Genomic DNA, 18637 nt, shown 5'->3' on the forward strand with positions numbered 1-18637 from the left:
ATTTTTTTGTGTTTTAAATGTGCACATAGTTGAAAATTTGAAATTTGGTCGCTTTTATCGTAGGTTAGTTGTGATTTAATTCGCTGTATTTTCTTCGAAAAGTCGTACGAAAATTTGTCGTAAACCTGTACTGCTTGTATTTCACTAGTTTCGTCTGTCTTGGGTTTGTCGTCATTTTGTGGTTTTGTAAGTCTTGACTTTGACCTTGTTGTAACTGCTAAAACATGTTTCGTCGAGTCTTTTATTTCGTCTATCGTTATTAGTGAAAGCGCGTCAGCCACAACGTTCGATTTGCCTTTAACGTATACTATTGTAAAATTATATTCTGCAAGTTCTAATCTTATTCTTGTAAGTTTGGATGACGGATCCTTCATATTAAAAAGATAAACTAATGGTCGATGGTCGGACTTTACTATAAAATGTGTACCATAAACGAACGGACGAAATTGTTTAATTGCGAAATATATTGCTAAAAGTTCTAACTCAATGATAGATTTTTTCTGTTCTGCTTTGTTAAAAGATTTTGAAGCGAAACAGATTGGTAAGTCAGCATCTTCGTGCTTTTGACTTAATATAGCACCGCATCCAACTTTTGGAGCATCAACTGTAATTATGAACTCTTTACTAAAGTCAGGATACTGTAAAATTTGAGGAGACATTAGAGCTAATTTTAAATTCGAAAAAGCAACTTCACAAGCTTCGTCCTAAACAAAGTCCACTTTTTTTCTACTTAAACGATTGAGAGGTGCTGCCAGCAATGCGAAATTCGGAATAAATCGTCTATAATAGTTTGCAAAGGCGACAAAGCGCCGAACGGCATCTTTGTCGGTAGGCTCTGTATATTTTTTAATCGCATTTATTTTAGAATCGTCTGGCAGCAATCCTTTCGAGGAATATTTGTGTCCTAGGAAAGTTACTTCGGAACGAAGGAAATTACATTTGTTGGGATTCAGCTTTAAGTTGAATTTTCTACAAGTTTCAAAAACTTCCTCTAAATTTTTACAATGATGTGTCTCGCTACACCCTATGACGATAATATCGTCGATATACATGAATGCTTGATTAGGCGCGATGTCTGAAAATGCGAGTGACATCATACGCGAAAATGAATTGGGTGCTACATTTAAACCAAATGGTAAGACTTTCCACCGAAAAACTCCTCTATCAGTACTAAAAGATGTTACGTCCCTGGAGTTAGGATGCAATGGAATTTGTTGGAAACCAGAAAAAAGATCCAAAGTTGAAAAATATTTTGCCCTACCAAGGTTGTCAAGTATATCGTCCACTCGTGCTAACGGAAATTTGTCAGCGATAAGCTTTTTATTAACCGCTCTAAAATCTACGCACATACGATATGCCTTTTGACCTGTGGGATCTTTTTTTGGAACTAAAATTAGTGGGCTATTGTAATTTGAAAAACTTGGCTCTATTAAATCGTTCTGCAGTAAATTATCAACCTGTCTATTTATTTCTCCCCGTTGTGAATAAGGCAAACGATAGTTTTTAATGTAAACCGGGTTTTTGTCAGTCAATCTAAGTTCCTGTTCGTAAAAGTTGTTAAGAGTCATACGGTCCATTTTTAAAGCAAATACATCGGCATATTTTAGGCATAAATCAAGCAATTGGCATTGGTCATATTTTGGCATTTGTTTTTGAAGAACACTTTTTAAATCTTCCAGACGTTTTGTATTTTCTGAAGTTTCACTGATTTTGTATACGTTGAAGTTGGTAATTTCTTCGGTTACTATATTGCATTTGTTGACATATTTTACCTCATCGGTTATATTTAAAACTTTTAAAATTGGGTTATTTGTATCAACAATGCACTTTGCGATAAAAACACAACTACAAATTTTTTGCGCGTCTACAAAAACTGGATTTTTATATTTTTTCAAATTAAACAACCGATAAACTTCACATCTTGGAGGAATCACTAAAGTGTCTGTGGTCATACCATGTAAAATTTTTATACTATGAGTTTCTGTGCCAATGCTAATTGTTATGCTATTGGTTGCATAGTCGATTATGCACTTATATGCTTTTAGAAAATCCTTGTCGAGTATGCCGTCCGAAGGTATGTTAAAATCGTCACTTACTACGTGTAATTTATGCGGAATAAAAAAATTTGATGCAATTAAATTTGTATTTACTGTACCTAACGTTGAAACCGAATTTGTTGTTACATCTGTTATGTTAATAATATCTTTACCGTTAATTTGAACTCTATCTGTTAAACTTGAAAATTTAATTAAGGAAATATCATGGGTTATAAGAATCACTACATTTTAATTCGATGAAATCGGAATAGTTGAGATTCAAACAGTAAACAGCGTTTTTAGGAAAGTTTTCATCTAGTATTCTAGCTCTTGCTCCCCCAGTGTTCGCTCCTGAGGGGCATCCGCGTTTAAAGCACGCACACTAGCATTATTACTCTCATTTCCACGTCTGTTACTATTGTTTCTCCGAGAACTAGACCGATTGCCCAAATTATTGTTATTAGAATTATTACTGTGGCCTCTTCTACTATTGTTATTAAACCTATAACTGTTTCCATTATTATTGTGTCTGCTGTTATTGTTATTGAAACGACTGTTATTGTTATTGAAACAACTGCTATTGTTATTGAACCTATTACTGTAATTATGTCCCCTAAATCCGCCTCGAAAACTATTTGGCCTATTAACACGCGACTGAAACGCTAGCACTTGACGTTCTTTAACCTCATTATTACGCTCAACTATCATTTTTGCAACTACGTTCTTTGAGTCGCTGAAAATAGTTAATGCTAAAATTGACTTAACTAATTCTGAACGGGTGTTCAGCCTACATACGTTAACTGTTTGCTCTACAGCCATTTCGTGAGCTTTCGCTTGCGTCATACCTTCAATGATCAGGGAACGCTCTAATGAGTCTGACAATTCTTCAACACGCTTGGCAAATTCCGAGTAGTTATAGTTTACCACATGTAAAGACGCGATTTTACCCGCGACAACTTTTGAATTGTCGGGTTTAATTCTACTTCGTAACGCGGCTTTAATTTGACTAACGGAATTTACCTCAGTTGGAATTGCTTCGCGTGCTTTACCCTCGAGTTTCGATTTTAGAAACGATATGAAAGTACCAGTTAAATTTTCATCGGCGAACTCTTCAAGTAATTCGGTTTTGTCTATAAAGGACTCAAGCGCCAACGGATCGCCGCTGTAGTTTTCTCTAATAGAAGTAGCACACATGGTAATGAATGATCTCTTTTGCTCGAGTGTTGCCATGATTTGATCGTTAAGATCTGAAGCTGAATTAGAAGAATTTGAGGCAATGTTTGGACTAATTGGATCGTTAAGATCTGGGTTTAAGTTAGGAGAAGTTGAAGTTAATTTTGCACTATTGGAATCGTTGAGATTTGACTCTAAATTAGAAGTTAAATTTTTGCTAGAAGAATCTTCGAAGCCTGGGAAATCTGCTGATAAAGATAATTTATTTTCCTGTTTTGTGAATTTTTCGGTTGACGATGAAGTTAAACTTTCGGAGCTTGAAGCTAATTTATCGGAATCGGATTGTGAATCTGAAGTTTTGTGGACTCGCTTCCTATCTCTAAGGTTGTACATGTAGTTATAAGAAGAGCAAAAGAATTAAGTTTAAACTACTATGAAATTAATGAAGCACTTATTTCAATGTATACTTGAAGCTGAAATGTTGGATGGAAAAATTGGAAAGGGAACTGGTTTACAGTGAAGTGTCGCTAACGAAGCATTTGTAATTTACTGGAGAATCTAATTGAAACAAAAATATTGCTACTAGAAAGCTGAAAGAAGAAATTGAGTTTAGAATGGGCTCAAAGATTTAAAAGTATGAATGGCAAAAATCTTAGTAATGCGGTAATCACGGACGCACCGCTTTGTTAAAAAAAAAAATCTGAATTGGTTTTCCACAAACCAACGTTTATATCAAAATTCCAAAATTTATAGATTACACGTGAACTGCTTACTAGTTCACTTATATAGTGAAAAATCATTTTTTTGAGAGTGTAAGTATTAAAAAACTGAAGTATAATGAAAATTTGAGAAATGGAAATACAGACATGTGAAACTTTGAATGAAAGATGTGTGAAATGATTTCAAAATTTGAAATTAAAATTGAAGCTTGAGAGTATGGGAATTTGTAAAATTAGTTGAGAAGCTTTTAAATTAGAAATTTGAAAATATTAAAAATTTGAAGAAAATGTGGATTCGTAAAATGAGTTGAAACTTGAGAAAAAATTTAAGTGTAAATTTGCAAATGTTGAATTTTATAAAATGGTTCGAAAATTTTAGAATTGTTGAAAATTGAAAAAAGTATTAACTGTTAAGTTTATACGGACGCACTCCTTTAATCAAAAATGTATTTGGTTGTTCAACGGTACCACCGTGTTAATCAAAATCCAAAAAAATGTATGTATATACGTAAATGTGTGTATGTAGAAAAAAATTTTAACAAAAACTACATATACATATGAAAGTAATATACTTAAGTGCTGCTTCCGAGGTTCTGCCTTAGCCGCCGCTGCTTTTTCTGCTGCGCTGCTGCCCCGATGTTGGTCCTGCTGCTGCTACTGCGCTGCCAGTATTATGCGCTGCTGGTGTACAAATTTTATATGGAGTCGTTTTCGCGCCGTTATGCGTCTATATGTATGTATATGGCGTGGTTTTCGTGCCACTATATGAGCAAGTGGAGGAGTGCCGTTATGAAATTTGGTGACTGGTGGTACAGTTTGCGAATTAATTTCGCACTTTAAATTATTTCCGTATAAATTAGTATTGAAAATTTTCTGCTTTTCTTAATTTTTATTATCTGTTTGTTTTATATCGAAGATTTTGTGTTATTTCCGTTTCGATTAAAATTTTGTATTATAGTTTTGCTCTCTTGTTATTTTTTTTTTTTTTTACCGCCTTTCTCATTAAAAAATTTCGTTTATAATAGTCTTATTTCTGCCGTACTTAAATGCTGTACTTTAGTTTTGTAAAATTTTGATTATCTAAGTAGAATTTAGGTTTTTATATTATAGATTAATTTATATTCTTTTATTTCTGTAAAATTTAGTCGTTGGTATTATTATTTTTGATTATTTTAAATTTATTAAGTTGTGTTAAATTTGATTGTATATTGTAAATTGTATTTCACTGCACCACCACTTTTCACTTTTTCACTCCACTCTACTCACTTTTAGACTGCCAAATTTCAAATGACCGAGGGAGGCTGCAGCCTCACGGTCGCCATGTGGCGTTCCAAAATGGAAGCCTTCTTTGTTTCCGCTATGTGACGTTACCTTCTTAAATGCTGCTTGCTTTTGGAGGGCGCCGCCTCCAAATTGTTGCTATTTTGGGTTTAGGTAATTATATCCGCCGAGGGGGCCTTCTCCTCCAGAACATCAAATACTCACTGCTTCCGAGATAGGAACAAAGAAACAACAACTTGTCTCCACTTGGTTTTAATTTATTTTAGAAAGGACTGTGCGCGATGTCAAAGACGGTCAAAATTGTAATGTCACTCGTTTCTTTTATCTATATTATCTACATGTTGTTTTGTGTGACGTTGGCTGCAGTTGTACTTGACATCCGTGTAGCCACTGCGTGCGCCTGTCAAGTACCACTTAAGCCCCAGCGACACAAGATACCTTATTATAATTTGCTAATGCTACAACAGATTCAACAAAAAAGAAATATTTGACATATACACTGCGTATACGTAATTTTTTTGTATGAACACTTCGAAGTTAGATTTTGAAATTCGAATAATCGAATAATCGTTGAAATGCGGTTATTCGAATAATCTGATAATATTTGAATAGCAAAACTCGATTAATAAACGTACAAAAATCTTAAATGGAATACTCGATCAATCGAATTATTCGTATATTTTTAAGAGCCCTAATGCTTAGGGTCGTTGTCTTCTTGATAAACCCATTTCAGTTGCATCTTTCATTCTGTGTGTGGTATCATATCCGACTCCATTATTTCCACGTAAAATTTGGCATCTATTTTATATTTTATCCAATAAAGCGGACATGTTCCTTAGTAATAGAAACAGTCGCCTGCCAACGCCTTGATTTTGTCACTTCCATTTTTGATCGGGAAACATATCCGAGATTAAAAGATACGTTCGTACTATCGGCACCCTCTTGAACCAAATAAAACGAATTTTTCGACCGGCCAGTGCAGGTGCTCTTTGGCAAATTTAATTCTTGGTTACACATGCCGATATCAAAGTAAAGGCTCCCTTCTTGGGCTTCTGCTAAAAAGTTTAGCTGCGATTAACTTATTTCTGATTGTGGACGAGTTGACATAAAGATTTATCTCATTCCGATATTTTTTTTTTTTTCTTTTGAGGTATAAAAACTTCTATCTCGACCTAAAGCCACACCTTTTCTAACTTTGCTCACGAAAGAGCTTTCTTTCGCTCTGTTGTTTCGGGACTTAGTGTCCATTTATTGGCATTCGCTAAAATTTTGTTGGAAAATCCGAACAAATCCTCGATAAACTTGTAAGTTTTGCCTTCTACCAATAACTTTTTGATGAGTTCCCGCCTTTTTTTGCAGAGCAGTGTTTAGTACGGCCCATTTTTGAAATAATTGTCTCAAAAATTATTAATTTTTATAAGTAACAATTGCACCACTTGAAATTAATGAAAATTTTCACACTTCATTCCAATCACTTTAAAAATAACGACTACATGTTTTTGTTGTTGTTGTAGCGATAAGGTTTCTCCCCGAAGGCTTTGGGGAGTTTTATCGATGTGATTATCCTTTGCCGGATACAGATCCGTTACGCTCCGGTAGCACAGCACAATTAAGGTGCTAGCCCGAGCATCTCGGGAACGATTTATGTGGCCACATTAAACTTTCAGGCACTTCCCTTCCTCCCCACCCCCAAGTTCCATGAGGAGCTTGGGGTCGCCAGAGCCTCTTACGACAGGCATACCTACCGCGGGTATATTCTGATCCCCTAACCCGCTGGGGATAATAACGACTACATCGATTACACTGCTTTATTTGATCACAGTAAAAAACAACTGCACAGCACAAAAGGTAGCGGAACTTTATTATGAGTGTGACAACTGTATCATAAATTTATTTAACTACAGAGTCATAGTATTTGGGCATATGTGTTGGTGTTGACAAATTTAAATAACAAGTGCTATTTAAGTGTAAAAAACTATGACTAAAATTTTCATAGGCCACTGCTATTATTTCGCGCACAGTTGTACATACTTTATATTATATACTCTTTTATTAAATGATTGTTTTAATTTAAATTGGATATTTCCTGCAGTATATTTAAGCCACGTCTGAATAGCTGCACTGCTGGGCGGCAAATAAAATGAGTTTAATCTGCGTTTTGTGGCATGCCACACTTAAATGTGGCACTTTCATTTTTTCCTTGTAATTATAATTTTTTTTAATGATATCTCTAAAAGGAAATAAGGATAAGCTTATGCAAGAACATTTCGGTTTCCTGTCATGAGACTTTTTTTATTTTTGTTAAGTCTACGGAAATATGCTCCCGTTTGTTTCATGATCGATTTCAACATGTTCAGTCATAATAATTTGTTGTAAATATTAAGAAATTTCTTGTATCAACCAATTACGTGATTATTTGCTAAAACACGATTATCGTAATAGTACGAATCGCAATGATTGGCATCTACAATGTGAGTCAAGTACTTGTACTAATCATAATGGATTTTATATGCTGTTGTAATTAATGCTGCCACATTTGGGAGTGTATTTCGTTGTCAACGAGTAAAGTAAATGTATGCACTCTATTAAAACGGTGTGGCAATTTCGTAATGTGAATCAACTAGAGGTTACATTGTCGGATGTTAATGTACAAAAGACTGATCTGGAGCTGATTTAATAAATTCTTTTTAGTACGTAAATTCCTCCCGGAGTGCGCAACATAAAGTAGGGTACAGTAACTACTACGTCCATCTAAAAAATGAAAATAGGGGGAACTTAATAGCACCACAATATGTTGTCCAGTAGTGTAGTTACATCTCGCGTGAAGTCGATGACTATGAGTCTGATCATGACTCTTAATGATTTGTAAGTGGGTAATAGAATCGGAATTAAGAATGACCTTTCCTCAGCAAAAGAGCGTTTTTATGGCATACAGTTATTCTTCGTGTTTCACATTCAACCCCTGATACAGCCCAGCCTATCTTGGTAAGCTAAGTGGTGGTGTTACTGAAATGGATCACTCAAAAATTTGTAACAAAGATAAAAATGTAATGAGAGTTTGAAAGGGGTAGAAATCTATGGCGGTGAGCCGGACTTGGAAGGCGGATAGGAGTGTAGTTAATACAACCAGCGGGTTAGGGGGCTTAGAATATACCCGTGGCGAATTCTGTTACTTTAACAACCGAGGCCCTAGCAACCCCAAGTTCCTCATATACGGGGTAGGAGGGCGGTATGTCCTTCAAGGTGCTTGTTACCGGAACATACCAGATCTGCATCCGGCACAGGACCATCAACATCGATAACACTCCCCAAGGCGTTCGAGTAGTATCTTTATCGATACAACAACTACAACAGTGAACTTAATATGCGAGGTGACGGAGTGGTAGCTGGTGATACCGATCTTTATCGTGAAGTGTGGGAAAAACACAAACCCTAATAGCGCATAAATCTATATTAAAGTAAAAGGCACTATTAAAATTAAGGCAGCACTTGAATGCCGAGGTACCTGTCAGGAGAGGGCGCATTTAGCATGGGATTGTGAGATATGAGAAAGCAATTTGTTGTCGAGAGAGAGGGACAAGTCTACTTCTCAAATGCAGAAAGGAGAGGGCAAACGACCCAGTGCCATAGCCATATTACTCGTCAGCCGCTAAACTGAGTAATGCAATTTTAAAGAAAGATACTTTAACGGTTGGGTTTGCATGTGTCTTGAAAACAAAACAGGGGCAGAGGATTAGCGATAGTCGAAGAAGTTAACATTGCCAATGCAGCCCAATTGCCATAAGCCAAAATAAGGTGGTACGCTCTGAGTCCGGATCTTTCCAAAATATTAAGTCACTTGATGCAGCAATATTTAGCTACGGCGCTAATTATACCCAGCCAAAAGGTAAATTAATAACACCACCTTGAGATCGCTTGGTTATTCCTGAAAAGGCAAGCATAAGCGCACGCTTTGAAGAGGTGGAAGGAGCTCTGATCTGTACAAAAGGTCAAGGTATGAATTATATGTGTGGTGAAGTAGAACAGAGACTGTAAGTAAAACAATCAAACAGGCGAAGACAGAAGAAATTGAAGGATTCGAACCTGAAACTAACTTGCTCGCTTTAATGACGCCTAACCATTTAACCTAAGCAGTTGTGGTACTCGTAAAATCAAGATGTAGCTATAACGACGGTGGTGTTGGAGGGGTACGTGGAGCTCATCGATTCCCCGTGCAGAAATCTGAGTGAATGCAGTTAAATTCCGGCAGCCATCACATCCGGCCGATGGTATCGTTTCATCCTACCTCATAATTTTCACATATACCTTTCTGATTGTTTCGGGAACTATTTTTATTCAACTTAACGCTGAGATAACGAAAACAATTTACCACCTTCGCGCAGAAGTAAGTAGGTAGTGATGTTGCTGCCGATCAATCACGAATAGAGCTGCAGTACAGCAGGAAATTTTATCAATTTTAAGCCATGGCTGGAGAGGTAAACCTTTATCTGACCGAACTTCCAACTGAAACTGCCTACTTCAGTGAATATTTCTATGAAATTAGCAACGTTAAAAGTGTGAAGTGTAAACACTGTGCTGCCTAAGTAGGGCGTATCAAATATTTTTCGATCATTTAGCACAACAGCGAAGGTCAGTGCAGGAATCACCTGGTGATCAAACCATGCGTTGGATGATATGATCAGCAGATATGGAAGGAATATTCTCCTCGCGTAACGTTAAGATGGTAGCCTATCTCAATGATATTACAGCAGCCAAAAAGCTCACGTGCTGCGCTTACGTAGCTGAAATAATTTTATACGGTGTGGAAAAAAGTGCTGACTGTAGGAAACTAAGTTTGAGTGTATAGCAATTCAAAATTGAGTCCCACATCCGATATCGAAACGTAGTATGCCTAAAAAACTGTTATTAATAACTTGAATTTCTCTTTAACTTGAACGGACTCTTATAATAAGCCCACCCTGCATATCGTATAAATGTTTCATATCATCTTTGCAGCAAATAAACATAACGCATTTACCATTTTTATGACAATCATAAATGCACACTTAAGTATTGCCAAACCAAAATTACCACTTTCTCCACACAAACCGTACATTATTGCTACAGAATTATGTGTTAAGCATACACACACATGCACTTTAAGTAGTTGAGAAGCAGTAAAATAGGAAAATCTTTCATACTCTTATGACACACGACCCGGATATGAGCGGTAATATTGCTTTGTCGTCATATTTACGAGTAAATTTACTGGTATTTATTACAGCTTTTTCTTGTTTCCACATGCACACACTTATTATACAACCCAATAAACAAATTTTTTGAATCTTATGTGAGAATTGTGAGAACAAATTTTATCATCGATTCGCAAAAGTAAGTTCAGAAATGAAGATCTAGAGTTGATAGCGCTCTCTATCTAAAAGACAGATTTTCAGTTTAGAATTTTCGCTATTTCTCAATTGAGACTTTTCATCTTCTTAAATTGTGGGCAAACATAGTCGGAATTAAATGAAATCGAAATCGATTGGTGATATTAAGAGAGAGATGGATTAATATGAGAACGAATTGGTGAGATTTCAGCTGAAATTCCACTTTTTGTAGACAAATTAAACTTTTTTCAAATCAAATGAAACTTTTTTCAAGTGAATAGAAACTTAGTTTTAAACAAATTAAAATTTTTCCAAATTTTTTATTCAAATTGTTTTTCAAATCAAATTAAATTATTTTCAAAAACAATACATTTTTCCAAGTTAATCAAACTTTTTTCAAATCAAACGAAATTTGTATGAGTTAAGCGGGGATTGCCCGTATTGCTTTAAATGTATGAAGACATTTATTCGAAGCAATTTTTAATTTTATAATTTTATTTTATAATTTGGGACAAATTTATACAACGTCACATCAGGACGGACATGGCGACAGCTGTTTGGATTATACCTTGTAAATCTCTTCAAAGCCTCTTCTCCCGGGAGTGGGATTTGAACCCGCACTCCTACGATGGTATAAGTATCACAAACGCATTCAGCCACGTCATGCCTTAGTTGTTGTAAAGTTTTTTTCCCAATTGCCTTCTTTGTATATTTTATATTTTACACACTACATACCTCGTACGTAATTATGTGTTAAAGTTATGTTTGTTGGAAAAGCGGTTTTCAAAGAAATTTGGTATTGTTGCTGATTTTGTTCTATTTATAGAAGCAATACGGGCAATCCCCGCTTAACTCATACAAATGGACAACATTTGGTTAATTCGTTGTAGTTCTATAAATAGAACAAAAACAGCAACAATACCAAATTTCTTTGAAAACCGCTTTTCCAACAAACATAACTTTAACACATAATTACATACAAAGTATGTAGTGTGTAAAATATAAAATATACAAAGTAGGCAATTGGGAAAAAAATTTACAACAACTAAGGCATGACGTGGCTGAATGCGTTTGTAACACTTATACCATCGTAGGAGTGCGGGTTCAAATCCCACTCCCAGAGGAAAGGCTGTGAAGAGATTTACAAGGTATAATCCAAACAGCTGTCGCCTTGTCCGTCCTGATGTCACGTTGTTTAAATTTTTCCCAAATTATAAAATAAAATGAAATTTCTTTTATGCCAAATTAACCTTTTTTCTAATGAAATTAACTTTTTTCAAATCAGAGTAAAGTGTTCTTAAGTCAAATAATTTTTTTTTTTTTTTTTTTTAAATAAAATGAAACTTTCTTCAAATAAAAAGAGAAACTTTTCTCATATCTGATAAAACTTTTAACAAATCAAATTAAGCTTTTTTCAAATAAAATAAAACTTTCTTCAAAGCAAAAGAGATACTTTTATCAAATCAGATGAAACCTTTTACAAATCAAATTAAACTTTTCTAAAACCAAGTTAAACTTTATTAAAATAAAACGAAATTGTTTTCAAATCAAATGGAACTTTTTTAAATTCAAATGAAATTTTTATCAAATCCACAAACGAAACTTTTTTCCAGTCAAATTAAACTTTTTTCAAGTCAAATGAAACTATTTGCAAAATCAAATTATACCTTTCTCAAATCAAATGAAAATTTTTTCAAATTAAATGAAACTTTATTGAAATCAAAAGAAACTATTTTTCAAATCTGATGAAATTTTACAAATCAAGTTAAACTTTTTTCAAACCAAATTAAACTTTATTAAAATAAAGCGAAACTTTTTCAAATCTTATGAACCTTTTTTCAATTCCAATTAAATTTTTATCAAATCCAATTATTATTATTATTTTTTTTTTTTCAAATCAAAAGAAACTTTTTTTAAGTCAAATGAAACTTTTTACCAAACCAAATGAAACTTTTTTCACTCAAATGGGTTTTTTTTCAAATCAAATCAAACTTTTTTGAAGTCAAATTAAACTTTTTATAATTTTTTAATTCGAGTGAAACTTTTATCAAATCCAGTTAGTTTTTTTTCAAAGCAAAGGAAACATTTTCAAGTAAAATGAAACATTTTACCAAATCGCGGGTTCGAATCGAGCTCAAGGCCTAACAATAATTTTTTTATCATTATTATTGTTATGATAAATTTTTTTTTTTTTTTTTAATTATCATAACAATAATAATGATAAAAAAATTATTGTTAGGCCTTGAGCTCGATTCGAACCCGCGATCTTAAAATCAGTAGGCCGATATAACAACAAAAATTATTTTACCAAATTAAATGAATTTTTACCAAATCAAATGAAACTTTTTTTCACATTAAATAACCTTTTTTCAAGTCAAGTGAAACTTTTATCAAATCCAATTAAACTTTTTTTCCAAATGAAATGAAACTTGCTTTAAGTTAAATGATATTTCTTGCAAATCAATGTCCAAAATTTCAAATGCCGTTATGTACACTTCAAATGGCCATGAGGCCAATAGGCCTTATGGCCACTGCACAAGGTAGATTTGGTAAATTGACTTTATGATCTTCGTTAACTTGATTTTACAGCCAATTTAAAGTCATCACAAAAGCAAAAAACTCTCGCAAGATTGGTTTTTTATTGGCAATTTTCTGTAAACTTTTAAATTAAACAAGTCCTTTTTATCTTAGGGAGGGCCTAATTGGACCAGTCTTTATCCAATTTTCCACTACAATGGAACCAAAATGTAGAAAAGGCAGCACCGTATTCGAAAATTTTAAATACAAAAATATATCTTTTTATTCGCTTCAACAATAATAAGGAGATGCGGAACAAAATAATTGACTTTATTACAGCTTCAGAAAAACACAGTTGACTTTATGATCGGAAATGCAAGATGGTTATAAAATCAATATCGTTGACATTCATTTAATAATAATAATTATTTAAAATTTGACGTTGAGACCATTTCTATGGTTATAATTTTAATTGACTTTGTGGCCATTTGAAGTGGTCTTATTGTCAATTGACGGTAGCGCGTTGACTTTATTTCACCCTTCCCCATAAACATTCCGCAACCTTTAAGAATGCTTTCAGCTTTTATTTGCTATGCATTTGAGAACTAACCTTTGAGGTTTGAAAATAGGGTTCATTTTCAAAAACTTCTCAAATACTTCTCAAATTGAGATTAAACAAATATATTAACTTGGATATATGCATTTAAACTTATGTGCATATGTGAAAAGTGCCAACAGATTTAGTGAATACTTACACAAATAACTACAGTAAGAGAGCCTCAGAGGAAATTGAATTTCTCACAGACAGCATCCTTTATACTTATAAACACAAATGTACAATTCCTGCAACAACAAGAAAAACCATAAAACATGTTGGTTATTTGGTATGAAATTTGATTAAGTTTAAATAAGTAAATAACATAATAAATAACTAAATAAATTTCAACTATGGCAACATTGACAACAACAACCACACTATTAGATAAATGCAAATAAATACGTAAAGCAAACGCATCACTCATACGCCCCCAACATGCCAAAGAGAAAACTCGGAGTTAGTGGCAATTCAATGTTTACGTTTCCAATTTACAACTAAAACTAGCATCGAAATATATTTTAGGTTAATTTTGTTTTTGTTTTTTTTTTATTGTCCGTTGATGTTGTTATTTGTATTGTAGGTCTGACCAATGTTATGTTGTATTGCGGAAACCAGTCTTGTTTTCACTTCTGTTAGAGTATCCTTATGTGTACATAAGTAAACTAATATATTAGAATGTTGTTGTACAGCTGTCGACAAAATAATAAGTTAAGTCACAAATGAATAGTTTAGAAATACTAGTATCAAGTACTGATAAACTTCGATATGTAACTAAACGGCGCTGATAACAAACTGTTGACACTCCGATAACAAAAATATAAATTTTTATTAAAAAGCGATAATTCTTCCATAAAAGATGGATAACTTTTCCATATTAACCCGATAACTGGTCGATGAAAATCAATAACTCATTCGTAAACTTTTTTGTCGATAGCAAATTTATACCATTTCGATATCAAATCGATAACACGTCTATACCTCGTAAACATCTCTAACAAACCGATAAAACTTCCGTAGCAGATTGGCTGTCCGATATTGCAGGGTTACGATCCTAGTAAGCAAATTTCTCAAAATTATTTCAATTTCTACGGAAGGCGAAGAGTGGAAAATTTAATAACAGTGCGATATAGGAAGACAGAAAACAAAAATAACCTGGTTAAGGGGCTTATAATATACGCTTGCCGTAAGAGGCGACTAAAATACCAAATTGATTCGGGGGGTTGAGTATCGCAACACTTTCAAGGGAATGTCAGCGCAATATATAGATTCCCGGACCTAATTGAAAACCTCACTCACCCGAGGCAAACCCTGTGCTTTATCAGCCGAGGTTCTGGCTAGAGTTGGGTGGTTTCGTTCTGAACTTGTTCAATTTACCGGGTCTATCAACTGAACAAGTGAACTAGATCTTCGATTTCGGTTCTATTTGTTCTTTTAGTTCATTTGTTCCTTTAGTTCGTTTTATCTAATGTTATTCTTTCTCACTTCTCGTTCGCGAACATTGTAAATTTATACATACATACGCAGAAATTCTGAGCACGAATGTCGATGATGCCACTTACACTAAAGGTATGTGTGGTCATCTTTGTGTGTGGCACTGCTACAACAATATATGTATGGACTAATTATGAAAAACATCTTTTGTAAGAAACTAATTACATTTATTAAACTTGGAAAGATCATATATATTTTTTTTTTGTGTCTGTACTCTTTCAGTTTCCTGGATCATCCGAAATTTGTAACTTTTTTGAAGTTAATTAAACATATATGTATATATTAACTTATTTATTCATAACACATTTCATTTATGTAAATACATTGCCGACATATTAAAAAACGTCATGACGAACTCCATATATAATATTAAAAATTCGCTAGAGTTCAAAGAAAAGATAAATAACTCATATATTTATGACGATGAAAAACTTATATCTTTTGACGTAATTTCGCTATTCCCCAGTATACCCACACAGCTAGCACTTGACATTATAATAAGAAAATGGGCGATAATAGAAAAACATACGAAAATGCCAAAGAAACTATTTATGGAAGTATTAAAATTCTGTATAGAAGAAAACAGATATTTTAAGTTTAAAGAGACAATATACACACAACTAAAAGGATTACCGATGGGATCGCCGACTTCACCAGTAATCGCAGATATCGTAATGGAGGAATTATTGGAAAATACAACTGCAAAATTGACTTGAACACCAAGATGCATTACCAAATATGTGGACGATCTATTCTCTATTATAAATGAAAATGACGTAAAAAGTACACTTGATGCATTAAATTCATTTGACAAAAATATAAAATTCACAACAGAACTCGAAGACGACGGAAAATTACCTTATCTCGACACAATTATTATTCGACGAGGAAACCAATTAAAGCTCAAGTGGTATAAGAAATCAACATCTACCGGACGAATCATCAATTTTTATTCAAAACATCCAAAAAAGATGATAATGAATACAGCAATGGGCTGTATACAACGTATGTTACAAATATCAGACGACACTTACCACAAGGAAATAAAAGAAGAAATTAAATTAATATTAAAAAGGAATGACTTTCCTGACAATTTTATCAAAACCTTAATAAAAAGAAGTTTATCACAGACGAGTCAACGTGAATCCGAAAAAACAAAAATATTCAAATCGCTAGCATATGTACCAAAATTGTCAGAGCGTCTAGCAAAATCCGATTGCTATAATAGAGAAAAAGTAAAGATAGCTCACAAACCAATAAACACATTGAAAAATATTTTTAACAAAACGAAATCGGAAATTCCTAAAACAGAAAAAGTAATATTGTCTATAAAATCCCTTGTAATGGAAACAAAACAGAATCATGCAATAACATATATGTGGGAACAACGAAAGCAAAATTAAAATCTCGACTAGCGCAACATAAATCCGATTTTAAATATTGTCATGAAACTATTAACCAAAAAACAGCATTAATGACACACTGTGCAACGAAGAACCATTTACCAGACTTTGATAAAACGACGATACTCCAACAAGAAACCAATTATAACAAAAGATTTACACTGGAAATGCTGCATATAATTAACACACCGACCAGCATAAGAATGAACTACAAGACGGACATCGATAATTGCGCGAGCTCCTACAGACATTTGATAACAAACAGACGGACAGTACAAAACTCCGCGTTAAGCAGTGAAGACGCGTAAAATAATGTATGTAAATAATGTTGTTTATGAATGTTTGTTTTGATATCAATTGTTATTTTTATTTTGTTTATGTTTCTTTATATTGTTATAGTTAATCCTGAAGACGGTTACAGTAGGTAACCGAAATATATTGAAGGAAAAAACTCAACAATTTTTGAAAAATTTTATTTACAAAATTGGACCTCAAGCCGACAAGAAAATTATTTACATAACACATTTAAATATACCTACACAAAGCATTACTGCATACACACCCTGATCTATACTTGTTGGCTTTTTTCGCGGGTGCAAGCAGCAGTGAACAAATTTGCTTAAACACAAAAAAGAACAGATGAACAAAAAGAACAATTTGTTCGTTCATCAGAAAAAGAACTAAAGAATCGAATCTCTGAAATGAACGAAAAAGCACAACTCTAGTTCTGGCGATATCAAGTTCATCATGGAACTTATACCCTAATGGTGCTTGTTACCCGAACGTGCCGGATCTATATCCAACAAAGGGCCATCAACATCGATAATAATTCCAAAATCTTTGGGGAGTGTCTTTATCACCAAAACAACAACAACAACAGCAAGAATAAGATGAAGTTGAATAAAAAATGAAAAGGATGGAAGAGTGTAAGAGGAGAAGCGCAAATAAGGACTATGTTAAAAGAGAGGGGCGGAGATTAGATGAGGGGAAGTAGATGCAACGGGACCACGGCCTACGCCTTACTCAGAGTAGGTTTAAAAACAGCCTAATCCGCGCATAAATGCAATAAATTTATGACTAAGATGAGCTGTTTCGGAACAAATTATCAGAAAGGCATTTTTAAAAAATATTCTAAAATATTCAGCAGTGTACTCAGTTTTTCTGAAACAAGCTGTATATATATGTACGCACGTATGTTTGTGTTTCCTGAGGTTTGCTAATACCAGTCTACGACGACGATTTTCGGTTACATTACGCGATAACAACAAACAAACAAAAATGACAGATGCTACTCTTTTTCCACTTGCACATTATATTTGGTTGTTGTTGTTGTTGCTGTGTACTGCATTTCTATTGCAACACTAAGTAAGGGGATAGTTGGCTTACACCCCAGCAAAGGAAACAGCACTAACAACAACAACGGTCGTAATAGTGGCAACGTTCGGTTTCGTTTTCGATTTCGTATGCTATATGCGGTTCATTGACTCGGAAGTTTTTCCATTTAACTTAAGCCTCTTTAACAAACAATTCTTTGACCAAAATTATTTTATGAACATATAGTTGTATACATATTAGGGTATGTAGCACTCAATCATTAAGTTATTCATTCAATTGTACAAACATATATTTCAACCCGTTTTGGAATGTCTTAAAATACATTGACTCTTACATACATATTAATACATTTGTACATACATATGTTTTGGCTCGCTTTGGTACGGCCTGAGATTCAATTGACACATTCATTCATTTGCACAAACATATATTTTGTACACCGTGTACCGTGGTAACCTGAAACTTGGCATGCTACTGTTTGGAGCTTGCTCGCGACAAGCCTTTACCTGTAGACAAATTATTAATATGATTCGTTTGTGCTTGCGTTGCAGATTCCACAACTAATTTTATTTATGCTTAGAATGCAGTTCCCAGGGAACTGAATTGAATGTATGTGTGTGTTATACTTAGTTTTTAAGTATTAGTGTAAGTAAGTATTTTAGCTAATAGAAATTTTGTATAAAAGAAAACAACTTTTGAATAAAGAACTTAATTCAAT

At 33.8% G+C, this 18637-nt stretch overlaps 1 protein-coding gene across 1 annotated transcript in view; it reads right to left on the minus strand.

The window, feature by feature from the left end:
- The window catches only part of LOC137248763 (putative trypsin-6), a 497034-nt gene that overhangs the window by 422059 nt on the left and 56338 nt on the right, over positions 1 to 18637 (minus strand). Inside the window, exon 4 of the mRNA XM_067779668.1 lies at positions 13848 to 13935. Within this exon, the coding sequence (XP_067635769.1) occupies positions 13891 to 13935 (45 nt within the window). The 3' untranslated portion in view covers positions 13848 to 13890. The remainder of the gene's footprint in view (positions 1 to 13847; positions 13936 to 18637) is intronic.

Source organism: Eurosta solidaginis, chromosome 4 (genome assembly GCF_040869045.1).
Source record: "Eurosta solidaginis isolate ZX-2024a chromosome 4, ASM4086904v1, whole genome shotgun sequence".
Classification (NCBI taxonomy): Eukaryota; Metazoa; Arthropoda; class Insecta; order Diptera; family Tephritidae; genus Eurosta; species Eurosta solidaginis.